The 27,210-nt window shown below is 40.0% G+C and overlaps 1 protein-coding gene across 4 annotated transcripts; it reads left to right on the top strand.

Moving 5' to 3' along the window:
• The first annotated feature begins 2,018 nt into the window (after positions 1-2,018).
• etv1 (ETS variant transcription factor 1) lies at positions 2,019-26,453 on the top strand. Of its 4 annotated transcripts, none has more exons than XM_061246413.1 (13): positions 2,019-2,172; positions 2,569-2,665; positions 3,121-3,208; positions 3,572-3,619; positions 9,150-9,203; positions 14,145-14,274; positions 17,352-17,537; positions 17,768-18,015; positions 21,267-21,335; positions 21,497-21,565; positions 22,415-22,584; positions 24,129-24,230; positions 24,367-26,453. In XM_061246413.1, exons 2-13 carry the CDS (start codon positions 2,621-2,623, stop codon positions 24,586-24,588), a joined length of 1,431 nt encoding a protein of 476 aa, XP_061102397.1. In that variant the 5' UTR covers positions 2,019-2,172; positions 2,569-2,620; the 3' UTR covers positions 24,589-26,453. The 4 variants fall into 4 exon arrangements, with proteins under 4 accessions (XP_061102397.1, XP_061102388.1, XP_061102405.1 ...); XM_061246404.1 differs by having other exon boundaries at positions 2,555-2,665; XM_061246421.1 differs by lacking the exons at positions 2,019-2,172; positions 2,569-2,665; positions 3,121-3,208; positions 3,572-3,619 and adding an exon at positions 4,156-4,245.
• Positions 26,454-27,210: the final 757 nt, after the last annotated feature.

The following is a 27,210-nucleotide window of genomic DNA, read 5'->3' as shown; positions in this document are numbered from 1 at the left end:
TTGAAGAATTGTCTGTGTTCTATGTATTGTTTTACACTATATGTGTGCATGGTGAAGCCATACTGTCTATGTGTTAAATACAGTTCTAAAGTCATTTGTATGCACATTATGAAGATTCTAAACTAACTGGCTGATTGCCTTTGTCCTCTCCTGTTCTCAGAAATCACCTATTGATTTAACCGTGAAATGTGTTTTATAATTACTGTAAATGTACAGTGGGGTTGTATTTGATTTTTCCTAACTGGATTGGCTTTCTGTATAATGCAATGTACTGTTATGTATAGTACATTATTGTAATGTATTGGCTGCTTGGAAGCTTACCAGTTTTAACTGAATTGTTTACAACAAGAATAAAATACTTTATTTGATTGAAATGCAAGCTTTTCCTTTGCATCTCATGCCCGAACCTTTGACCCTCCCCAGTGCTCCACGTTGCTGTCACTTCTGCTCACAGTCTAGTGGGACAGGATATGACTGGTTGTTGTTGACAAGTGAAGGACACACACTCTCATGTAAAGCAGCTTACAACAGGAGTTAAGCTTTTATACAGTAGATATACTCAAGTGGGAAACTGGTGCTGCCACACCATGTTAGCTCATTTTTTACATTTTGTTTTGTTCATGAAAGTGAAAGGTAACTTGACCAGGTTATGACCTTCATAAATACATGCCCTTCATAGACATTCATAGACATTCAATAGACCCAACATTCCAGACCACATGTAAGGACTAATGCAGATATCTTCCTTTTTACTAGCATAATTTGCTTCATGCTTTTTTGGGGGGTATAGACATTTAAAAAATGAAAGTCCAGATTCTACATGTTTTTACTATTGTACTTTGTTCAGTGATGGGAGTCATCCAGTCTCATGGAAAATAAAGTGCTGGGACTGGAGATTGTGTACTCTTTCAGTAGGTGTCATGGGTACAACTTCACTTGACCTGCGTCATTCAGGCCTCTTGGGAGTTTAATTGAGTGCCAGTGAATCATTTAAATCTTAACTTAAAGTTTCATGATACATTGTCATCAATGTCTCAGAATGGGTGCCATACCTTTTCTCTAAGATGTAGTCTTTGTTTATTGCTGACATTATATGACATTACATATACAAAACAAAGCCTTATTGAAACATTATATTTATAACATCAATTAGAACATTGTGTATCAACATTTTTATTGGTCTGTGTGTTTGTATCTAGTTATAGTACTTTACTTATGCAAATGCATATACATTTTAGGCCGACAGAATGCACCCAATGCAGATTTCTACAGAAATGTAAGAGTCAAGGACAACCTTCAGTGTAAATAGATTTGAAAATACCCATGCAAATACTTTTATGACTTATAAATCACCACTAATAATTTAATTCAATGTAAAATATTATGCACCTCTTCTAATTGCTCTTCTTTCTCGTACCAATACAATTTAATCATCATTATTTTCCAAGCAAAGCTAACCTGCACATCAATGATCGTGTACTGTATCTAGCCAGTTGTTATAGAATTCAGTTTTAGGTTAGTCCAATGGGACACAGCCCGTAAGAGACACCTGGCTTCACGCTAGGACTCTTCGGAATATGGCACTTTAGAATAGGCCTAAGCGTTTTTTTTTGCTAAGATAAAGAATAATGCAAACAGTGCTGTAGGTCTACATAATAAAACACAATCACAGCAATTTTCAACACCTAATGAACTATTCGTTTTGTAAACACAATTTTTTTAAATTGATTGTTCGATTTAAAATAAGTAATGAAGTAAATACAAGTAGTGTACAAGGCAGTTTCATGTTTCTTACAGCCTACATTTTTTATTGGAAAATAAGTAGTGTAATTTTAAAGTACACATATTCTAGCGATATTAGAAGCTAGATTACTTTGTAGGCAACCGCTTGTCTCAAACGCCATTTAGGAACCTCGACATTTAACAACAAAAAAACGGGTGATTGACAGTCAGAAATCCGATCCAGTCAAAGAGACTGGCAGCCAATAGGAAGCGGAGCGCAGTCAGTTTGGATTGGAGGCCCCCGAAGGAGCAGCAGAGGCAAAACCATTGAACTGAGCGCGAGCACCGAGCTGTGAGCTCCGGGGTGAAATGCACAGCTCAAATTCACAATTCTTTAACTTATTGTAATTCTGCGGGAAATCTAAGGTGAATGCGGTGAATGTTACTTAGGTGAGTGCCCCCTTTAGATTCTCGAGTTTATATTACACGATGCGTGAGGTTGTGACCATGAAATATAAATTTCTGATGAGCCTAGAGTCCCGATAGCAAGCTACTGTAGCTTACGTGAGAGCATAACATGTTGATCGCCATCATTGCGACTGCAGCGTTTAGTATGGCGTTTCTAGCTGCAAAAGAGTCAGTAATTGTGTTGTTAATTATTTGAATGTTATGTGTATAAGCAAAACGCCTGTTGCGATCAGATAACTAATTTCACATTGCTTTCGCTTCGGTTGTCTCGAGTTGTATTTTTTATGAATGGAATTGCTCCAGTCTGATTAGCCCGGCAAGTTCAAACGCTTCATTCATCGTTTTCTTTCTTATTTATCGCCAGATCTTGTTTTTAAGGGTGATTGGACGACAGACTCAACGGAGTGTACTAGAATATTAGAGACGCAGAATGGAGGGATTTTACGACCAACAAGTGCCTTACTTGATTTCAAACGTGAGTGAGGAAAGTTAACAACTTCTTCACATTGTGATAATACAGCCACCTATAGCCTACTAAACGAACTTTTAAAACATTATTACATTTCATTATTGTTGTTATTATTATTATTATTATTATTATTATTATTTTATTATTATTATTATTATTATTATTATTATTATTATTATTATTATAATTATTGATTTATTTATTCGTTTGTGTATTTTCTGTTATCATGACGTATAAGAACTTAACAATAAATCACTCAATTAACTGCCAATTAAGAGTGGGTCTGACTGTTCCTGGCAGATTTTAATGAAGCACCTGAGCCAAGCTTAGACTTGTGATTGAACTGTTTTTTCTTCTCCCTGTCCCTTGATTTCTGTCAGTAAATGTGGTCCATGTCAGAAAATCATTCTATTGACAGCAATTGATTTGTGTTCTTTTTTTTTTTTTTTCCTTCTTTTTAGAACCCACAAGGGCAGAAATGTAATGAGAGACCTGGAAGTGAGAGAAAGAGAAAATTCATTAACTCTGACCTGGCTGTGGACAGTGAAGGTGAGTTGTGGGGTGGGTGGAGGGGGGGGCGGGGGGGTGAGGTGGGTGGAAGCGAAGTTCATTTCACGGCTTCTTAACATTTAGCAAAATGCAATTTGTGGCCACCTGCACCCTTATGAGCAAGTTGCTTAGAAATCTCAATTAGAGCACACACTGGTCTCAAAACAGGATCTCTTTGGTTGCAAATCCAATTTGAATTGTGTGATGATATAGCAGTGGGCACGGTTGGTACGTTCAGACTTCTTTTTCAATTGAAGAGTGGTAGCGCTACAGAACTCATGCAACGGAAGAGCTATTTCACAACAAAAGCTTTCATGTGTCTCTCCCTCCCTCCCCTCCCTCCCAATTCTGTCTTCATTGTAGAACTGTTCCAGGATCTCAGTCAGCTGCAGGAGGCCTGGCTCGCTGAAGGTAAGTGGTTGTAGAGCATTTGCACAGGCTCAGGTTGCTTTGTGAAGAGGGTGGAGAGAGCAAGATGTACGTAAATGAGAAAAAATGTGTCTGAAGTTACCTTCCCAACGTGTAGTCCAATTAAGGCAGCAATGGAAGAGGCACCTCTTGTGTCATGCATACATTAGGGGCTGTGATGAGCGCTGATCTTAAGGGAGGCTGAGGAGGCTTTACCCAGAGTGTCATCACAAATTACCAGGAGAAATCTCTCCCTGCTCACTGTCTCCTCTGCTTTTGGCAAGAGCTACCGCAGCGAGCCTCCTCCAGCTCTCTGCCGTCCTCTCTCCTCCTCTCTCCTCCTCTCCTCTCCTCTCCTCTCCAGAGCTCACCTTCCGCGGCTGCTGTCCTCACGCTTCTTTTTTTCTTTCTTTAAAAAGTGGATTTATGTATTCTGAGGTGCGCTAAAGAGTCTACCAGTGACCTGCCGTTTTCATTTCCTTTTTCCAATTTTACTTTAGTTATTATTATTCTTATTTTATATTTTTCTAATGGCAAGAACTCGTCCTTGTGGTCTAATTCAGACGTGATGCTTCAGGATTTAAGTGCAAGTGTCTTTTTCCCATCCTATTTACAGCACAGAAGCTTAGGTTGGTGATGAGTATTCTCTTCTCTTTGTATGTCTTCAGTCAGTTTGTGTCAGCACAGAGCCTTTGCCAGTTCTCATTATCAGGATATTTCTGACTACATTTTCAGATTGTTTGAAATGCTTGTTGAAAACAAAGATTTTTAGAAGATAAGGAGCTATTTGGTGATATTCTTTGTGGCAATCTGAGTTAATTGTTGCCCTGCAACCGTATCATGGAATGATGCTACAAAATGTACTAGCTTTTTTATTAGAAAAATGCCATTGTTATTGCTGTTATGGTTAACTAGTCTTTTCATTTTTCATAAAATGTTGATGTGACACTATGCATGCTGGTATTGTGTGTGTATTTATTATATTCTGTTATCTTATGTGCTGTCCATTTAGATATGTTATGGATATTCTCTTCTAGATGGAAATACTGCTGAAGTATACAGTTGTGTAAATGTATCGTAAATTACAATTTTAGCTTTTTAACTTTGAATTGGGCTGAGAATTTAGTCAGCATGTAGAAATAGTGTTCCCTTGGTGGACTTTTCTTCCAGGCCAATAGGTTTTCCATGCACAGATACCTTAGGGTTTACTAAATAACCTGATAACCTAGAAGAGCTTTTTCCACATGACAAATAGTATGTTTCCACTGAAAATCTTTGATTAAAGATGGGGCTTGGCAAGTTATGCACATCTTCAGTACCTTGCCAATGTGTTGCCTTTAGAGGAAGAGAGAGTGACTGTTTGTGTGTGTCTGTATCATATAGTAATTGTTGTAAATATTTATCTGAATTGGTATAATTGTCATATTGTGCTATTGTATTGTCTAAAAGTAAGAATAGAATGGCCTGTGAAACTTTGCCCTGATATTCTGTTCTGTAATTTACTGGCTGTCTTGTCTTGAATCATGACAGTAGTTTATATTCAGTTATTTTAAGTTGAGTATCCTGATGTGTGCCAATAATTTCAATATTTTCAATTGGATTTCTGAAGTCTGTGTCAGCGCAATTCCCCCCTTTTTTTTCTTTTCTTTTTTTTTTTACACTTTGCGGTCCACTGGTGATTGTTCTAAAAACTGGCGTCAAATTTGTATACTAAGCAAACAACCTAAGTAAGCGAAAGCCATAATGGATATGAAAATGAATGCAAAGCGCTTTGTGAAATTCAAACTGAAACCTAGCTTTACATCTCAGGACCACGTATTCACCAAGATTTGTTTAACATATTAGTCAATCTATTTGTTTAGTATTTCACACATGATCCCTTGTGAGTCTACCGTCATACTTCAAACATACTGTATACATCTTTACCTGTATCTGTTTTTTATGATGGGTTAATGGCACATAAAGATGATGTCGCGAGATGTTGGTTGTTCATGTACCAATACACCAGAAAAGGTACTTCATATTAGATTACTACAGCTGGGTGGAAATCAGTTTATTGAGAGAATACTACTTGTTTTTTTTAATGTGTGTCATGAAATTCAACTAAGAAGCATGTGATCTTCACTTTTGTTTTGTTCATGTCACATTTGGAACTGGAAGTACACAACTGTTATTTCTTGATCTTGACCAGTTTTAGACTTTAATGTAACAAATTCCCATTTAAGATATGCTACCTTAAAGTGTGATGCTGCTTTTAATTGGGAATAATGTTTATATCATGTTTTGGTGGAAGCATGTCTTGGTTTTCTCAAGTGGATGAAAAATCTTTTGCTACTATTACATAGGTGATAAAGAAACTCAATATTTTATGAACAGAGACCAGCTTCATCCATTCTTTAATACATTTAAAAATGCTAGCAATATAAATTAAGATTTTGAAATGAAATTTATGTTTTAAAATAGATGTAGAAATTCTTCACCAGTACATTGAGCTGGTAAGATTATAAAGTATATACCGCAGGGCTTCTTGAAGAATAAGACATAATTTTAATATTTTAGTGTTTCAGTCAGAAAAAAATGACTATGTCCACTGGAGTAGATATTACTGTAAGGATTACAATTCTACCTGTCCTCTATCAATGAGAAGTGTGTTTCAAGACTCTGAACTTAATAAATTACTTCCTGTCCATTAAGATAAAAATGAACACCTACCTATTTCAGAGATTTATTAGTTCAGGTAATTGGAAATAAGAGAAGGGATTATATTAGACAGACTAAATTTCCGACATCATGGATGAAGAAGTTGATGGGTCACTAAAACTTTAGAGGAAGGTGTTCTAGAAATTAGGAGACTATGTATTTATTTTACTTGCACGTATTTATTTGTTTTTCTACCCTTTTTCAATAGATATTTTGTGAGTTTTAGTGGCCTTTTAGATATATTTTAGGAAATAAAATATTAAATACTCATATGTTCAGTATAGGTGGTGCATTTTGAATTGTGCATTTTACAGTCTCTTACAGAATATCAGAATTTTAAACTTAAAGTAGAAAAAAAAGGTTTTTGAAAGAGATTTTTTAAATGTCCAGTGCAGTAGTGTTGCCAGTTTTGAGTATTTTTTCATTTATTTCATTAAGTCCCTGTAGTGGCAGAAAAATGTTTCTTTCTTATTTCGATATTCACTTTTTTCGACCTGATTTGTTGAGATTGGGAGGGAACGGTTGTGAGAGTCTAGCGAGAGTGAGCGCTGGAAGAATTGGGTTTTTGCACAAAGGGTGTGCCACTTTAGACAGGCCTCTGTTTGGCCATCGCTCCCTTTTTGTGAATGGCGGCAGTGCTCCAGTTCTCCCGCTGTCCTCAGGAATTGTTCTGCGGATCAGCTGTCCCATTCAAGGAGAGCGGAGTGACTCACATCCTGCTGCACAGCCTGTCTGCAAGTCTCTCTCTCCCTCTCTATCGCTCTCTCCCTCTCTCTCGCCTTCTCCCTCTCTCTGGCTCTCTCGTTCACTGTAAAAGCATGTCTCTTAGTTGAGAGGACGGGCTTATGATTAAAGCTAGAAGGCTATTGCTGCGGTTGCATTTCAGAGCTTTTTAGTTTCATGTTAAAGGAGTAACTTAATTTGGACAACATTTAATTAATGCATGTGCATGTGTTTTTTTTATTATTATTAGTAGGTTTATGCAGGTTTGCTCAATTTTTAGTTGCTTTTGAATAGCGCATGTAGCAGCTAATGCAGTGATGTAAGCGACTAAAAATATGCCCTGAAAACACACTTGTGTGTCCCTCTGGGCTATGGACATGGTACCATAGTGGTTAAAAAATGTGCTTGGTCCCAGTGTTTCTGATAAGCCTGCTAATTTTTTAGTGAAGTAAAAAAAGAGTTAGTAAAGAGTAAAGTTCCATACCGTGGCAGTTTGGTATTCGATGGTTATTGTTATTCTGTGTACGGGTGGTGTACTTGGAGCTATGTACTCTGTTATGCGACCTGGTGTTAAATGGGAATCGCACGGAACAGTGTCTTTGAAAAGTAAGTTGGACTGTTCCCACTCTGCCGGCTAAGCTTCAGTAATAGCACTATGGTGTAGCTCACTGGTCCTCGTCATGCTTTAAGGGTTACCGTACTTTAAGCCAGATAATACTGCTTGTTTGCCCTATTCAATTATCTGTTTTTGCATTCTGTAATGATCAGAGATCAAATTAGTAAATTTAGTTGTAATTTGATCATTCTAAATGTAGTCTTTTGTCATCCATCCTTAAGTGGGGGGTGGGGATTCTGTGCTAAATTGGAGATTTCATTCCTGATATCACTGATATTAGATGTTTTTGTTCTTGCGATGTGTAATGGGTAGGCATCGATTTTAAGGTCTCTCGTTGCATTCCGGGCAGTCTAAGAGGTCTTGGAAATCAAAATGCAGTGCAGTTACTAAGATCTGGTCATTTAAGGGTGCAGGTACTCGTAAAAAAATGAAATGTTTCTGTAATCGAATATTCATTATTCAAATATTCAGTGACTGCCAATCTGACAGTATGTATAAACTTAAATGTTTATGAAAATAGGCCAAGGAATATATCATTTTTTTCCTCACTCCAGTGTGAGTAATCTAGTTTTAAAAAAATGTTAGTTGTTATTTGTTAGTGCTTATTTCAGACATGTTTGCGTATATACTTCTTGCTCATTTTTTTGTGTTGCATAAAGGGAAATGCCGACATTCACATGTCTCAACATGTCAACAGTTCTCTATAACATTCCCAATAAAAGTCTGAAAATGAGCTTCCACATGTCTTGTGCTTATAAATAAACCTGTTAATGACTTAGCACAGTTAAATCTCAGATTGCTGCTTTCAGCAACTCCTCACATGTGGCTTGAGGGACATGACAGCTGGTTCAAAGTGTAAATATGTGTGTATATATATATATATATTCGTATCTACACACATACATCTATATGAAATTGAGCAGGCTTCGTCTTGGAATGAAATCTTTGGAGGAATATGTGAATGAAGAATTTTGCGGAGACGAGGGAACGCATGCCTGTTAAATGCCGTAACAAGGGCAAGTGCACTGACTGAATCTTCATTCAGTCTTCCAGTGCAACTCCATTGAAAATAAGAGCATCCTGTGGACATTACCTTTTAGAGGAGCGTGCACACATATTTCAAAAGTGTGCTAGTGTGGTGTCGAGCAGTTGAAATCTGTTGCTTGAGTTATCTTGGAAAGACAAGTGCAGCCTCTTTCATGGAACCATGGTCTCCAGCGTGAAAATGTTGGATACATACACCTAGCCAAGTGCAATATCCTCTGATTGAGGATACCTACAGCTAATAAAGCTAATAATAAGAAATGATAAATAATAATTATGTATTTGTAAAAAGACTGTGCTCATGCTCAAATGCTATCCATACTGTGAATGGTTAGTGGGCTGATTAGTGTTGATGGCGCTGTGTATTTTCACCAGTGGGTGACGCGGCTTATGGTGTCTAATAACCTTTCCTCTCTCCCCGATGCCCCCTCGCCCCCTTGTCCTCTCTAGCTCAAGTTCCTGACAATGATGAGCAGTTTGTTCCAGACTTTCAGACTGAAAACTGTGAGTACACCTCCCGGGAGTTTGTTCTTCACGTTGTCTTTCCGTTGTCTCACCTGCACTCGCGCATGGGGCCTCCTGAGACCCCGTGTTGCTGTGATGGGGAGAGGCTGAGATCAACAGAAATAAACGAGGAAGATGTGGCACCGTAGTCTGATTGGGGTTCACTCTTAATTCATTTAAAGCAGAGGGCTTTGAACAAGCCCTCTCCCGCTGTTCGCTCTGTGATCATTAGATGTCATTGTGACATAAAAGGACAGCGTTCCGCCACAGAGTCTATAGACTCATCTGATATTCAGATCCTGTGTTACCTCTCTCCTCTCTGCTTCTTGACTGCAGGTGGTTTGCTGTTTATGACTTATGCTATATCATAGTACTGAATGCAGCGGTATTGCAGCTGTGCATTGCCCGTAATTAGATGCATCGATTTAGAATGGTATTATTCTGTTAAACTAGAGAGATCGAACTTTCAAGAATACGGAGCCCAGTATCTGTAGTTGCACCTCTCATATAGTGGAATTTAAATAAGGGACAGTAGTTTGGTTGGTGAATGCATTGTGAATTATTAGGGCAATATTTCGTGCTGTTTGTGATTATATACTACTTTAAAAACGACTAGGCATATGCCCATACTTAGTCTTACACTTAAAACCTTCTGAAAGGTTAACCAGGGTAAATCAAAAACATTTTTTGTGGAACATGATTAGCTGTTCTTGATGCATGGATCAGTCGAAATGTTTTTGATGTTTTTTTAAGTCTGGGTAAGCATCTCCCTGCTACTGCTTGTGTTGCAGTACTGCAGGCATTGCATTGTGTCTTCTTGAAATGGATTTCCAGGAGAAAAAACTTGGCCCGGTACGTTCAGGGTCGCAGAGGTGCCAGAAAGTGATTGTGCTTGTGGGGTGTCTGTCACACTGGAGCCCACTGTTTGCATGTCTTTTCTCAAACACAGCCTATGCTGTAGAGCCTGACATGTGTGTGAATGCTTACCGCTCAGTGAATCTGTGCAATCCTCTATGCCCGAGTCCACCTGGCCCTTTGTCCGTGCTCCTGCCTTTCAGCTGAAATTTCAGTTTTTACGTCTCTTTAAGAGGGTAAAGGACCGCTCGGCTAAAGGGCAACTTGCCAGTGTTCCTACAAACATGCGTTTGTTTTGGCGAGGGTTAGGCTTCCACGGAAAGGCCTAGGTGGTCGACGCCGGTCGACCCTGCTTTCTGAAGCGGCGTTCATCACAGCCGTGCGCTCTTCTCCCCGTGGCCCCCACCGCTCCTCCCTATTGTAGTAAGAGACTGCTGACTACATCCTCCTGGCATGATGGAGCAGGTTGGGCGGGCAGAAACAGATGGTGCAAGGGCGAGGGCTCCGTGGTTGGGCTCCTGTTCAGGCTTCCCAGCCTGCAGCAGTCCCATATGGGCTTCGCCCAAGTTTGGGGAGCTGGAGGGGGCGTTTCCCGTCCCCCGTGTGTCTGAACCTCGGAAGCCCTGCCGGGAAGGGCGGGAGAGCTGTTGGACTGTGTTGTTATTATTATTTTTAATGTTTTCATATTGCACACCGGTGTTGGCATCCATTTCTACATCTTTTCTGCATATTTGCCAAAATGACAGTTTTTTCTGATATGTCCATGCGAGTTTAGGTTTGGTAGGGATCTAGCATATGTTCATGGGGTGCATTTCCTTTTTTTAAACGGCAAATGAAACATGATCCTGCTGTGATCCTGGGAGCTGTCCGCTCCTTGTTGCGGCGAGCCCCACACAAAGGACTTGCGGAGAGTTACTCTGTGCAGACAATGCACCGGAGAGATCTACCCTCTGTAGATATTTTCCAGGATATCCTGTGTAATTTGCCTTTAAACAGAGGGCAGGAAATGTGTCTGCAGAGACCTCATTAGCATTACTAAAGCAGGTGAAAACGCAAAGGTGAGACTCCATGCCACCGTCATGTGCAACTTCCTCATGGAAACATCAGACCGCAACCCCCAGCGCACTGTGTCATTGTTGAACTTTCATTTGATACCAAATGATGTCACCGTTTAAAAATCCCATTGTGGCCATACTGTGATGTGGACTTCCTCTTTGTGCCATTGCCAAAAAGAGCAGGATTATTTTTATGAATGAAGTGGAAGAATGCCTGCCAACGGTGGAACATAAGTGCCAAAATACACCATTTGTAAATCCCAGTGTAGAACTGTTCCCCTTCAGCATCTTTTCCGCCTCTGTCGATGATGTGTGCTTTCTATCACGCCTGACAGCTGCTTCAGTTCAAATGCCTCCTACGCAGTTGATCTGTAGTGAACGTGGCTTTGGTTAGGGTGTTGGGATTCAAGTATACATTTTACATAAATGTATCAATCATAATTGTCCTTCCCTTAACAATCTCTCCTTAAAAATAAAGTTCTCAAAACCAACCAAACATTTGTCTTAATTTAAAACCTTAAAAAATAGCGGTGCATTTTATGTGAAGACAACGGCAAGGAAATGTGAAGGGAAATCAGGGTCCTTCTGAAGCATGTTGTTTTGAATGGAAATGCTTAGTCACATTTTTTTTCCACAGTTTTCCCAGATGTTTTCCCCACTGTGTATATCACAGCCCATCTGTTAAGGGGGGAGGTGTGTTGAGCATCCTCGTAATGTTTATGTGTTTATGATTTGTTTAAGATAGTGCCTTTCAATGCAGTATCGTAGGACTGTATTCAGAAAATGTGTTGCCGGTGCTGCAAGGGTACCGTGCTTTGCAATATAATCTCTGTATTCTTTGGAGCAAAAGCAAAATGTGGATATTGGTTGTGAAATGTATTACTTTCACCTTTTAACCATATGGACTGATACTGAACGTCAGTGTGTGTTTGCATAAGATGTAATGAGGGACAAGACAGTGGCAATAAAACGTCATAAATGCGTATGTTTTTAAAGCGTTGTCCATTAAGAAAAAATCAATGCAAAGAGTAATCGCTGCAATCTGGCCATGATGGCTAAACCGGCATGCAGCCATGCAGATGAAAATCTGAGCTGAGAAGAACAGTTTGCTTCCATTGAAGAGCGATGCATTCTCCATTGATTTGTGTACCTTCTGCCGCTACATAAAATCTATACTGACACATCCAGATCTTTTTTAAGTGCCCGTGTTTTATAAGGGCTAAAACTATTTGCCAATGAAGAATAAAAATGATGTTGATTTTATCTTAAACTTTTGAAAACAAAATGGAAACATGCCAGGTGACAGGATTGCTCTTGCGCCATACAACATCTGTTCCCTTCATAGTCACTTAAGGTGTGCAGACATCACCTAGAATAAGCTTAGCAGATGTTTAACACATTTTGCAGTGGGTAGTACTCACAATAGAAATAAAATGCAGTACTTTAGACGTATTATTAAGATATTTGCTTTTAGTGTTCTGAAATGTGGATATGAAAATAAAAGAATCCTTTGTAAAATGTATTATTATTCGTAGTAGTAGTAGTATTTATTATATTGGATATGTAGTGAATTGAGAAAATACAAAAGTAGGGTTTAATAAAAAAATGATAATACATTTTAGTAAATGTTCAACATAAAAAATAACATGTATTGAAGTGTTCAATATGTCACACACTATTTAGGACTCTACTTCGGGTATGTCTATAGGGATCACCTAATTAGCCTGATAAGGAGTCTGTTCTGTCTCAATGATGGTGTTCGACCCAGTCAAAGGTCTCCCCTCAGGAAATGGCGCTTTGACCTTTCATCGATGACCTGTAAAGGTCACGCCCCACAGTGGGCTCTGTGCAGCTCCTCTGTTTTGAGACGGGCGCCCATGCGCAGCTCCCTTGAGTCAGGAGCGTCACCTTTTCGTGTTGTTAGATTGATTTCACAGCACACACCGCCATGCAAGGCATCTGTCAGCATGTGGACCTCCGCCACTCCTCTTCCTCGCTGCCCTGAAGTGCACCCCTGTCTACACCTGCATTGGAACTTTCCAGAAAAAACACCTAGACAGATCGTCTTTTCAAATTGAGTAGAAATACTTTTTTGTGGCCATTTAATTAATATTTTGCAAGCATGTAGCTGGTTTTTTCCAAGTATTTGGAAAGGCTTTTTGTTCCAGAGATCCAGTCTTTGAAACTCATAGCTATGTCTTCTGGACTGTGACAGGTCCAAATTCATACACTTGCAGATTTTGCCTATGAAGTACACAATTTATTTTCATCAGTTTGAAGGAATATTGGTAAAATAAGGTTTACTTTCCCTGCTCAAAAGTGGAGTAATCCCATTGGCTGATCACACATTACTGTATGTGAGAACTGGCGCAAGATAATGAAAGCACTCTTTATGGAACTGCCATTTAAGTTATTTTAGGCACAGTGCTTGTTTGCCAAAAGAGGAAACCATGGGTTGATTGTGCCTGGAATAGAGAAACCCGAGGAAAAGAAAAGGAAAATGTCAAATCCATTCTACACGAAAACCACCCTTTGCATTTCAGCACAGGTCTAGGCCTTCCTGAGGAAAAAAGTGCCGTAGACTTTCAGTCTGAATAACTCGATTAGCCTTGATCATGACTGCCGATGATGGGAATGTAATCAGGAATAATTTGGTACTTAGCAGCCATTTAAGTATGCACCGGGACTGTGGAGATACTGAGATCAATGGGACTTCAGCCGTCGGGACTGTATTGGCAAACGACTGAAAGGAGATATGAATTTGAGGAAGTTTACCGAAAGCTTTGAGGCAGTGGTAGCGTAATGGCTCCCGTTGTGTAATGGCATTATTAATGAGATTTTAAGTAAGTCTCCCTGCATGATGGAGCGCTGTGGTCACTTAATGCCCAGTGACGCGGGCACGGCTCTGTAGCCATGTGCGTCGTGAGTAGCCTGCGTCTCTGTAATACCATTATGTTGTGACTTTATCAGCCAGTGATGAATGGGTATTAATCTTCCTATTCCCTCTGTCCCTGCCTGCCCTCCCGTGCAGTGGCGTTCCACGGACTGCAGCTGAAGATTAAGAAGGAGCCGCACAGCCCCTGCTCAGAGCTGGGCTCTGCCTGCAGCCTGGGCCAGCCCTTCAGACTCAGCTATGGGGAGAAGTGCCTGTACAACATCAGGTGAGGGGGGGTGGGGGTATGGGGAGAAGTGCCTATACAACATCAGGTGAGGGGGGGAGGAGGAGTGCCTATACAACATTAGGTGAGGGGGGGTGGAGTGCCTATACAACATCAGGTGAGGGGGGGAGGGGGAGTGCCTATACAACATCAGGTTGGGGGGGGTGGAGTGCCTATACAACATCGGGGGAGGGGGAGTGCCTATACAACATCAGGCGAGGGGGGGTGGGGGTATGGGGGAAAAGTGCCTATACAACATCAGGTGAGGGGGGGAGGGGGGGTGCCTATACAACATCAGGTGAGGGGGGGTGGAGTGCCTATACAACATCAGGTGAGGGGGGGAGGGGGAGTGCCTATACAACATCAGGTGAGGGGGGGAGGGGGAGTGCCTATACAACATCAGATGAGGGGGGGGCGGAGTGCCTATACAACATCAGGTGAGGGGGGGTGGGGGTATGGGGGAAAAGTGCCTATACAACATCAGGTGAGGGGGGGTGGGGGTATGGGGGAAAAGTGCCTATACAACATCAGGTGAGGGGGGGTGGAGTGCCTATACAACATCAGGTGAGGGGGGGTGGGGGTATGGGGAAAAGTGCCTGTACAACATCAGAGGGGGGAGGGAGGGAAAAGTGCCTATACAACATCAGAGAGGGGGAATCAGTGCAGGCACTGGAAGTGTCAGATCCTGCAATACACACCTTTCAATGGCCCCTCTCATTTGCTCCACTTGAATTGTTAAATTCTGTTAAACTCTGAAAGGCTAGTTGTGCAACCGGATTGCAAATGATGTACCATGTAGTATTTCTGGCAAGTGTTGATTTTAAGTTGAGGATAAAGACAATCTCTTATTTTGTGTTTTTGTTGCTTTCACTTCAGTCTTGCAAAATGCAGGATCTTTTGCAGGAATACGGTGCATGGCATGCAGAATTAAACACTATTGCTATTGCTGACAAGTTATGACAGACAATCTTGCTGATGTTCCTTTCGATGAATTAAACTAAAATCAGTTGCCCCTACCGGCAAGAGGGCTAAAGTGTCAAATGCCATTTTCTTATTCAGATTTTGAATGCTGTCGTTAGAATCTGCAATATGTTGTTTGGCAGGTCTTCATTAAAGCCGCTACACCGCACAAAGATTGACTCACTAATAATCTAGGGAATACGATTGGTTAAAGAGGTTAATTGAAGCCCTGCTTCATATCGTACAGTATGTCTTCATTTCCCAAGCTTCTTTTTATTCAGCTCTAATCTAATATGTTGATTGAAATTGATCATCTCAGTACTATTCAAAAGGAAAGAATACTGTTAACTTTGATTGCTGTAGTTAAAACTGTAAAATATCAGTCTTTTCCCTTTGAAAGTGAGGGACAAAGACCGCCTGCTTCTCTGAACAGTCTGAATGTAACTCCAGTAATGTGCACCTGAAATGAAAAAAATAATGGGGTTTACTATACCTAAATTACCTCACATTAAATGCGATGAATTGCTCTTTCAAAAGTGCAAAAACAAACGCACGGCAAACGCATGGTTGCCTAGCTACATTCAGACTTCCATTGATTTGATTTGCAAAGTGTGCATGGCATTTACTTTCCCATATGCTTCTGTAATTACGCAAGCAGCAGATCTGTTTTTATAAGGCAAATGACACTTGAGTGAAACAGCCACATTGATAATAATAATGACAATTTGTTTAAAGTTGCATAGGGAAAATGTCAGAGCCCACATAATTCAGTCCCACCTACTTAATCATCCAGTACAGAGGATTAAATAGGACATGGCAGACCATGGAAGAGACTTCATTCTTACTGAATTACTTTATCATCTTACAGGTGAGGCTGATAAATGAAAGCCTTCATTGTATGTGGATTAACGTTTTTCTGTATGGGGGGTCAAATTAATAAAACATTTTTAAGACTTTACAAATAAGCTTTCAGCAGTATGTGAATCGAACCATGTCATTCCTTGCTTTGATATTGTTTAAACTGAATTTTTGTGTTGCCTCCAGTTAGTAATGTTTTTTTATGCTTTGATTTGCGGTGTAAATGGATGTGTCGGATACAGTCCCCTCCAAAAGTATTGGAACAGCATGGTTAATTTTTTTGTTTTTGCTATACACTGAAGACACTTGAGTTTGAGATGTAGTACATTAGATGACGGATCCGAATTTCAGCTTCTATTCCATGGTATTATTTATCTAGAATTTCTAGCCAACTTAGAACGTATCATCTTTTGTATGAGACATTTTTTTATGTGAGCAAAAGTATTTGAACATGTGACTGACAGGTGTTTCTTGTTGCCCACATGTGTCCTGTTCGAGTGATTGGTTAAACAATAAATTGTTCTGAATATCTACTCTTGGTTTTAGCCTTGGATTTTGCCTGTAAAGACTTAATTTTTGTTGGCCTACTGAGCAACAGACATCGAACAGGTTGACCGAGGAAAACAACAGCAGTTGATGACAGTAACATTGAGAGATGGAAAGAAAAACCCCAAAACATCAGTCAGTGACATCACAAACAATCTCCACAGGGCAGGGGTGAAGGTATCTCAATCAACTGTTCGAAGAAGGCTTAGTGAGCAGCAATATAGAGGCTATATCACAAGACGTAAACCACTCATCAGTAGTAAGAATCAGAAGGCGATATTAAAATTGGCAAAGAAGTACAGAGATGAGCCATAAAAGTTCTGGAAAATAGTTGTATGGACTAATAAGGCCAAGATTAACACATCTATGTGTAAATACCTGGAAATAAACGGAAATAAAAACTGAAATTCTGAACTCTTGTCTCATGTTCATCTTTTTTATTTCAGCCATAATGTATTCAGTGTATTGCAAAAACAAAGGAATTGGCCTTGCTGTTCCAATACTTTTGGAGGGGACTGTATTTCTAAGCAATTGAACCCAGACAAAAAAATCCTCCCAGCAAAATCACTGCTGAATATCCTTATGTATCTAATACCCCATTCTTTGAATAAATCAACCCAGTTAGCCTGGGGTTAACCTGACTGAACCCAGGGGTTTCTGTGGTGATCGTGGTCGTGCTGGTGCTGACCATTGCTGCTCTCTCCCGTGTGCTGTAGTGCCTACGAGCCGAAGCCCCATACGACCATGAAGCCCTCCAGTCCGCCCACTCCCGGCAGCACTCCAGTGTCCCCACTGCACCATGCCTCCCCCAGTTCAGCCCCCACGCCCAAACCAGACAGGACGTACCCCCACCAAGCCCCCACGCAGCCACTCCCTGACAGCTCCTTCACAATGGACCACAGGTAACCTGCCACTTCTGCGGATGGGCTGAGAAATGTGCCATGTGGAAACGGCACAAAAACAGCCTGGTTATGTATTACTACTGTGCTGGATGACTGCTCAAGATATTTTATGCAACAATCATGTCTTCTCATTTAACCTTGCAGAAATTGGATACACAGGTTGCATTTTGACAGGCGACATTAGATGTGATTTTTTTTTTGTTTGTTCTCTGGTCATTTCTCTGGTATAGATTTCGACGGCAGCTGTCGGAGCCCTGCCACTCCTTCCCCACACATTCCTCAATGTCCCGGGACGGTCGCCCCATGTACCACAGACAGATGTCAGAGCCAAACATCCCGTTCCCTCCCCAAGGGTTCAAGCAGGAGTTTGCTGACCCCCTATTCGAGCACCCTGCCATGGTGGGGGCTCCCATTCCTCAAGCTTACGCTCCCTCCATGATGATCAAACAGGAGCCGAGAGATTTCACCTATGACTCTGGTAAGAGCAAGGTCTCTTCTTTGTCTGCTTGCACCGGCACGACATATGAACATGGCTGGGACTGTCCATCCAGGACTGCTAAGATAGTAGTATGAGAATGTCTTACGTCCTTATGTCAGAGAATTAAACTATTTTAAAGTCTGAAGAAAATGCAATTCCCAAAATCTCTCTTAAGAGGCAGATACGTTGCTTCCTCCATTTTCTGCAGAAGATGGTTTGAGGAATGGAGATGTTTATAGGATTAAATCTTTATTAGGCTCCTGATCTGGTTTGTGGGGCTGCTCGGGGTCAGACGGACGTGTGTCATTTCCTGTGATCCTGGCGTGGAAAGTGAGCCTGGGTTCACCACGTCTCCCCCACCCCCACCCCCACCCCCACCCCCACCCCAGCCGTCCTCTCGGGCCCTGGACCCTGGGGCCGCCCACGAGCCCCTTTGGCCAACGTGAATGAAGCTGTGGCCGCCTGCTGTGTTCATTCATAAAGCGCAGATGCTGGAGAGCCCAGTCGGACAGGAACACAGCTTTCCCGCAGCTGCTTCCTGTCCAGATTATTCAGATAAAAACATTCAGTGCTCCTCCTCCCTCCATCTGAGAACCACTCCTTCCCCATGTTCTGCACATACATCAGCATGGAGGCCCCCTGTATTTATATACAGTGTCAATATATATCATTTATAATTTTATATTCTTTATATATTATCTGTTAAAATCGTGTAGGAATTGCAAGGATCTTTGAAGGTTAATTTACTATACGTTTTAATCATCATAATCAACTATGCAGTGTTGTCGGAAGACAATCATAGAGAGTAGGGGAAAAACATCTGATTCATGTGCTGCTATCAGAAACTGAAACCCCAGAAACAACATCATGTCAGCTAATTGTGCTCCCTACCGTAGGTGGCTTTAATACTTAAAATGTGGGGATATCACGTTTTTCCTTTAAGATTTCATGTTTAGGAGTGTAGACTCTATTAAAGTTTAGACATAATTAAATGGTAACATATGGTAAAAATCCGACCATAGCATAAGCTATGCATGCATATGAATGTACTGTACAGCAGGTGTGTTTAAAATGGCTGGACTAGTGGGCTGTAGCCTTTTCAACATGGTTTACAGCTCAGATTGACCCTCTATTGGGATTTATTAGGACTCGTATGGAGGCTTGTTTGTGGGCCACTGCCCTGTGGGAAGGAGACTAGGGTAGTTGGCAATTTAATTAGCAGTAATTTCCTCCACCAGCCCATTACTTTGATGAATCTCCGAGCAATGTTTATGGCCCCAAATTAACTGGGGTAGTCATTTTATTGAGCAGGCACTTTGTAAATGTTTCCACAGTTTGATTATAATCTGACTTATGACTTTAATGATGAAGCACCACTGAAATCAAACAAAAATGGAGAAATGTAAACAGAAAGGACAAAGTTGTCTGAAGAACTTGATTGCTTCCCAGAAACCTTGGGAAGACACATAGCCTTTCATTTTCATTTTATGTCTTAGCCTGAGGCCTATTTAAAATGTTTAGGAAAAATAAGTTCAGATTCAACATCAGAGTAAAAACAATATTTTGCCCTCCCTTAATGATGCAGCGCAGCCACCTCTGAATTCATGGTTTGGGGGGCATATACTTGATTAAGCTACATTTTTTAATGGATAAACAGTGGACTTACTTGAATTAGTGAAAATAGCACAACATTGTTCCGAAAAAAGTGGAATAGCAGCATCAGCAGCTACTATTGAATCTCAAAAAAAATAAAGAGCTACAAAAAGGATCTGCCTACCTGGTAGTAAGTAGTACTAAGCACCTGGTTGTTACTTCATAGCTGATGTTTGCAAACTTACATTATCTTAATTTAGCAGATGGTCCTAGTGACTTACAATGCAACTATAATGCCGTAACCATTCACCTGAATTATATGAGCAATAGTGTTTCAACAACATTTACATACTGCCATGTAAACATGCAACAAGTAAAACACCAAGTTAACGATGATATCCAAGAACCAAAGTACAAATTGTAAATACACATAGCCTAACCTTCAAATATTTATAATACCTTGCATTGAAGGATAGATATGGATGTGACACTACTTGTGTGATCACTGGTTTGGTACTTTTATCTTTTTAAATACATTTTTAAAATATATTTTATTTATGTGTTTTCCTGCTTGTTTAGGGCGTTGCCTTTGATTTTGTCTTTAGCCTGTGAAATGCATGTTCAAATGGATTCAGATAGGATGAATGACTTGGCCAGTCAAAAATTTTCCAGTTTATCAGTATGTTAGCTGTATGTTTGGGATCAAGCTGTAGGATGAAGCTCCACCCAATGCATTTGGAGGCATTTGATTGAACTTGAGCAGATAAGACACTCATCAGACAAGTGAGACCATACCTGCGGCAGCCATAGATGCCCAAACCTTGACACCCCCACCGTGTTTCAAAGAAGAGTCAATCTTGGTCTCATCTGTTCACAAGACCTTTTTCCAAGCTTTTAGGTACTTCTTAGCAAGTCATTGCCTAGCCATCCTGTTTATTGTGGATATCTAGTGCTTTGCATCTTGCAGTGTAACCTCTGTAGTTCTGTTCATGAAGTCTTTTGTGGATAATCGTCACTGACATATCCACGCTTGCCTCCTGAAGAGTGTTTCAGATCTGTTGGTCAGGTGTTTGACAGTTTTTCTATGATCATTAACTGTAGTGGTGTTCCGTTGCAATTACTGAGGTCACCATTGCACTTTTTCTTCTTTCATTGGTACAATTCTGGTCCTCATGTTGACAAACTCCAATAACGGACTCTAAAATCCTATAAACAAGACTAGATGCTCAATGCTCTCATATGCCTGCACTAAGACAGCAATTGAAGACACCTGACTAATCAGAAACTCATGTGAGGCAATTTGTCCCAAACGTTATGGTGCCCTGAAATGTGGAGATTATGCATAAAAACAGCTGTACTTTATACATGGTGAAACCAAAACGTATAATAATACCCATTAATAAAATAAGAGAATCTGTTCTTTAACCACGTGTGAATTGTTTCATTACAAATCTTAAAATTGTGGAGTACAACAGCAAAAAAAAAGCGTATATTTTTCCCAAGACTTATGGAGCTCACTGGATAATGGATATTATGGATAATTATTGTTATTATAAAATATAATTTGTATCCCTGCTGGTTTGTGACTTATTCCACTTAGAATAGGCTATAACAGTGTCTTGTGGTTTACAGCACTCTTTATTTTGTGTTTCCTGCAGAAGTGCCTAGCTGTCATTCGGTCTACATGAGACAAGAGGGTTTTCTGGCACATACCAACAGAACTGAAGGTAATGATTAAATGTAAAAAATAAAAAAAATTAAAAAAAAATTTAATTTAGATTTTAATATGTGACTCAAACCCATTTTGTAGGGTCTACGAACAACTTATGAATACTATACTATTAAATGTTTCATGTTATATTTACCCTCTGTTTTCCGTGTTTTGTAGGTTGCATGTTTGATAAAGTCACTAGGCATTTTTATGATGACACGTGTGTGGTCCCTGAAAAGCTTGAAGGTAAGACCTTCTCTTTGATATTTATCAAAGTAAAGATGAAAAAATCCATTGGTGGTACAGCTACAGTTAAATGCAATTGTATTGGGGCACTAACATATTTTGTGTTGTCTTGGCTCTGTATTCCAGCACATTGGATTCGGAATGAAACAACCAAAATTACATTATTGGCATTTGGCAGACACTCTTATCCAGAGCGACATACAGTTGATTAGACTAAGCTGGAGACAATCCTCCCCTGGAGCAATGCAGGATTAAGGGCCTTGCTCAAGGGCCCAACGGTTGTGTGGATCTTATTGTGGCTACACCGGGATTAGAACCACCGACCTTGCGTGTCCCAGTCATTTGCCTTAACCACTATGCTACAGGCCGTCCCAATATGGGATTATATGGCAGACGGTCATCCATATTAGGTGATGAGTGTAGGAATTACAGCACTTTTGATATTTAGTCCCCCATTTTAAAATGTAATTTGACAAATAAATGCATAGTCATCAAATTTAGTACTTTGCAGTTGATGACTACCTGAGTGCAACCGATATACTTCACCAGAAGCTTGATATCTTCCCTGAGGCCTGTACTGCAGTCATCTCCAGTTTCTGTTTGTTTCTGGGGTATTTTGCCTTGCCTTGGATTCAGGATTGTGATTGACTTTGTCAAGACCAAATACATTTGTCATTCACAGAAATTAATGAAAATTAATTTATATTTGCCTCAAAATTCAATACAATTCAATCAATCTTTTTTTTTTTTCAATCATGGCTCAATTATGAGCAAGCAAACCATTTTCAATGCCACTTTATATAGAAAGCAGCAAATGGACTGAGAACTGAGCCCATTCGCCCTCTCCAGGTGAGATCAAACAGGAGACTGGTCTGTACCGCGAGGCCCCTACGTACCAGCGCCGGGGCTCCCTTCAGCTTTGGCAGTTCCTGGTGGCCCTCCTGGATGACCCCTCAAACTCTCACTTCATCGCCTGGACCGGGCGTGGCATGGAGTTCAAGCTGATCGAGCCAGAGGAGGTGGATCTCATTCTCTTTATTTTTCATCCAAATGTAAACTGTGCCATCAATCACACACTGGAAACAACATCTATAAGAATGGTTGATTTGTTGGAAATCGTCCTTATAATCAGATCAAACAGTCTGGTTTTAATCAAGTTAAATGGAAGAAACCTCAACAAATCACTTTAGCGCAAAGTAAGACCTGGATTCAACCCAGCTTGCAATGTGGGCCTGCTTTGATGTAGGCTAGCAAATTGAAACTAGCACTTTGATCCATTTTCTTTTAATTTTGCTGACTGCCAAACAATATTTTTTCTTTGTACTGTACATTGTCAAAAAAAATGTTTCATAATTTGCTTGTTTAAAAGGACAAAGCACATTCCTGTTTGATCAAAACTTGGCCGATGCCTTGAAATAAGTCATATGGACAACAAGTGGATTTCATATTAGGATATGTTTAGAGCCTGAAAATGAAAAATGTGTGTTGATTTTGACCCCTTGAAGAATTTGGCCCTATTCTATGCCATGACTTCATGGACAGAGCAGCTCAATGTCCTCTGTTCTGAGGCTGTGTAGGTGGGGGTAGATCTGGCCTCCAGCCATTGGCCAGCTGCAGCAAACAGGGGGGCCATTCATGGCATCAGGTGACCAAACAAGCTCGGCTCCTGCAGTCGGCAGCCATAAATTCTCCCTTTGGCTTTGGCAGGTGTAAAATTTGAATAAGCGGTGAACCAAGTAATAAGACACAAAATTGTCAGTACAAAGTCTACGGAGAACGAGGGAAGTGAGATATAAAATGGGGGACTGGTGGGTGGTCTCAGAGACAGGTGCTGTGGCATCTGCTTGGCCCTGAGCTGTATCCATGACGACTTGTAGTTAGCACATTTTCAATGACGGTGTAACTTGTATGTTATTTCAATTAATGATTATATTATTGGCATTTAGGGTTTTTATTAACTATTATGTTCTGTATTGATTATCTTGTGAGTGGCATAACGGTTAATTTCCTAGGGTATCTGCATATGTGTACTGTACTATGAATAACTTCTCATACACACAAGGTTAGAATAACACCAGTCATGTTGTAATCCTCTATAGCATAGTTGGTGGTTAATAAAAAAGGGGAAGAGGTGACAATAGCTTCGGAATGAATCTATGTGGGCATCTGATAGAGATGATATTTAGCAGTTCATGACATGGAACACAAGCATATTTTGCCTCCCTTAAGTGTTCTATAGGCAGTGAATTGTGTGATTGAAATACATAATTTCAATTGAAATGTATGAAGGGAGCAGTTAAAGCAGTGTTCATTTGAATTGTCAAAGGATTCATTTCTTCATTTTAATAAGTAATGTCTCCATGATGCTATTTCAGCTAGGTGAGCTGTAATCAGCAGTTTAACTACTATAATAGAGGAATAATGTAGTAGTCTGTGTATGTACTTACATATGCATTTTTGTTTGAGTAAAAGTGATAACACAGATTGAGGACATGATAAGGAATATAATTGTTCAATGTGCTACAATATATTCAGTATTTTTTTGTGTGTGCATGTCTTTAAGGTTGCCCGTCGTTGGGGAATTCAGAAAAATCGTCCAGCTATGAACTACGATAAACTCAGTCGGTCATTGCGTTATTACTACGAAAAAGGAATCATGCAAAAGGTGAGAGAACATAAATGGGAAAAAAAATCTAACTACTCTTGAAAGAATTTCCTTTTGAAATGTTTTTAAGAGAAATAGGCTATTGATTTGGTCTCGGAATGCATACTTAATGTGATCCTGTATTGTGATCCTCAAGGTGGCCGGGGAGAGATATGTGTACAAGTTTGTCTGTGATCCCGAGGCTCTTTTCTCCATGGCGTTTCCTGACAATCAGCGACCCGTGCTGAAGACTGACATCGAGCGGCAAATCAACGAGGAGGACACGGTGCCTCTGTCGCACTTTGATGAGAACATGTCGTACATGCAGGAAGGAGGCTACTGCAACCCCCATCCATACAGCGAAGGCTACGTCTATTAATGCCCGCTCAGTGGGATATTCTAGTACTATGTGGTTGGAGACTTAGACTTTCAGGCTTCTTCTGACCCCTTATCTATCACAACGCAGCCATTATCCAGGATGGAGTGTGCACTTTATCGACAAAGACTGACAGTGTAACCTACCCGGGCCAAGCCGAACATCATTTCATTTGTTTATGTTCATAAGATTTAATAAGGTACGCTGCCTTCTTGCAAAAGAAGAGATGTCTTGGGAAAGGATGTCTATGAAAGATTTGCAAAATCTTTGTGAAAGTTGATCATTCTGAGCATTTTTTTAAAAGATGTTACCAAAATGGTTTTCTGTTGTTTTAGGACCGTTTGTTGTTTTTAGTTTTCTCATCATCATCTCTTTTCTTACTGATTTAAATAAATAATACAATGTATTGTTATGAAATGCTTTTAAAATACTTTATGGTGAAGTGATATAATTATAGACTTAAAATGGTATATTATAAAATTGAGAATTTAGTGCACATTTAAAAGACATTTGCTTTGCTGCCAGTTTAAAAATTAATCTTACTTTTCGGAGCTTATGCAAGATTTAAGTCAGCAAAATGTTTTTCAGCATTTTTTTTTTTTTAAGTTATTCCAAAATTTGTGATGTAATTTTTCTAATTTCTCAAATCCCATTGCCCAAAATATGTACTGACAATATGTACTGGCATGCAGGAAGTATAGTCGCTTCATGAGCAGTGTGATTCAGTGAAATGTAATTTATGTTGCTAGATCGCATTGGGAAGGCCGTGTGCGCTGTGTATTGGCAATGCCTTCAGGGAATCGATGCCTACTGTGGTCATTTCAGGCAGGTCCGAGCTCATACACAACTTAATTTCACTACATCTCTTTTGTCATGAGGGACCGATCTTGTGATGGCGCCATTCAGAAGTTGTCAGAATCTTGCGATTCATCTTCCCTTAGTCGAAGTTTGACAATATGCATCAGTACCTGACTCATAATGCCCATAATGGTTTTGAGTTCTCCCTTGAGACGGGCTTGTCCCATTACTTGCCCTACACGACAGGATGCAGAAGGAAATGAAGTCAGCATCACTACCCCATATCTGTTGCCAGAAAGGGGAATAAAACTAGTGTAAATATGAGTATATACACAAGAACTAGTAGTGCTGGCACTGTCATGTGTAATTACAGAGAACCATCAATATAAATCTGAAATTTGTTTTCATTTTTCTCCAATCAGCTTTGCAAACTGACAACATCCCTTCTGCTGCATGAGGCTTGACTCATTCAGCTAGCAAACTGACAACATCCCTTCTGCTACATGAGGCTTGACTCATTTCGCTAGCAAACTGACAGCATCCCTTCTGCTACGTGAGCCTTGACTCATTCAGCTAGCAAACTGACAGCATCACTTCTGCTACATGAGGCTTGACTCATTCAGCTAGCAAACTGACAACATCCCTTCTGCTGCATGAGGCTTGACTCATTCAGCTAGCAAACTGACAACATCCCTTCTGCTGCATGAGGCTTGACTCATTCAGCTAGCAAACTGACAGCATCACTTCTGCTACATGAGGCTTGACTCATTCAGCTTGCAAACTGACAACATCCCTTCTGCTGCATGAGGCTTGACTCATTCAGCTAGCAAACTGACAACATCCCTTCTGCTGCATGAGGCTTGGAAGTAATTGTCTTCTATAATGCTCTGGCTCCAGCATTGTGCAGGCCCTTTTTCTAGTTAGTAGTGTCATTTTCACTTTTACATACAAACCATTAGTAAGGGGTTATATTTATATATACTCTTTATTCAGGAGTTCCCTACCAACTCCCCTATAATGTTAAAGAGTTGGAAGATGAATTGAAGAAATAAAATGGGGGAAAAAATAAACTTTTTCCATGTAATTATTTGAACGCACGTCATGCTGTGCAATGCTATCTGCAGTAGTTCCATGTCTGCTTTCTTTTTGTTCAGAAGGGTATGCTGAAAATATGGCAAAATGAGGTGATGGATGTATTCGATCCATTTTGCTATTCCCACCTCAGTAATATTGTTTTTTTTCTCAACTATTCTGTGAGTATGTATTTGCCGCATAGGTCATCAGAGCTTTTGCATATTACCATAACCACAGCCTATAAAATTGTATTTAAAATGTCTTACTATTCATAGTTGCAAGATGTACATTTTGCATTGTGAATTGAAAATACAATGTTGACATGATCTTTTTAAAGCACCAAAATTAGATGGTATTTTATAATAAGAGCACATAAGTTGCAACAAATCTTCACTTCACTGTCATTGAATGTTTTGTTACATTTATAAAAAGGAAAGGTGACCATTCCTTATGTGAATGCTGCTTGTGTGTTTTTTTAGGCTGATAAAGACGAATGGCAGCTAAATTCTACAGTTTTTTCTTTTTAATTTGAAGAATTAAAAATATTGCAGTCACTGTGTAATACATGTAAAAAGGTAGCAATTTGGGGGGTGGGGGGTTGACAGCAGTTTAAATCTTTGTGTAATAAAATAGTGTTGAAATACAAAATGTTTATTGCATTTGAACTATTTTTCTTTTTCTTTGACCACTCTTAAAAAATCTCTTTAATGTCGTATACAGAAAATCCATCTCTCCGGTAGCACATCTCAGTAA

The sequence above is a fragment of the Conger conger genome, chromosome 1 (assembly GCF_963514075.1).
Source record: "Conger conger chromosome 1, fConCon1.1, whole genome shotgun sequence".
NCBI lineage: Eukaryota > Metazoa > Chordata > Actinopteri > Anguilliformes > Congridae > Conger > Conger conger.
This window is presented reverse-complemented; position numbering and strand designations above follow the sequence as displayed.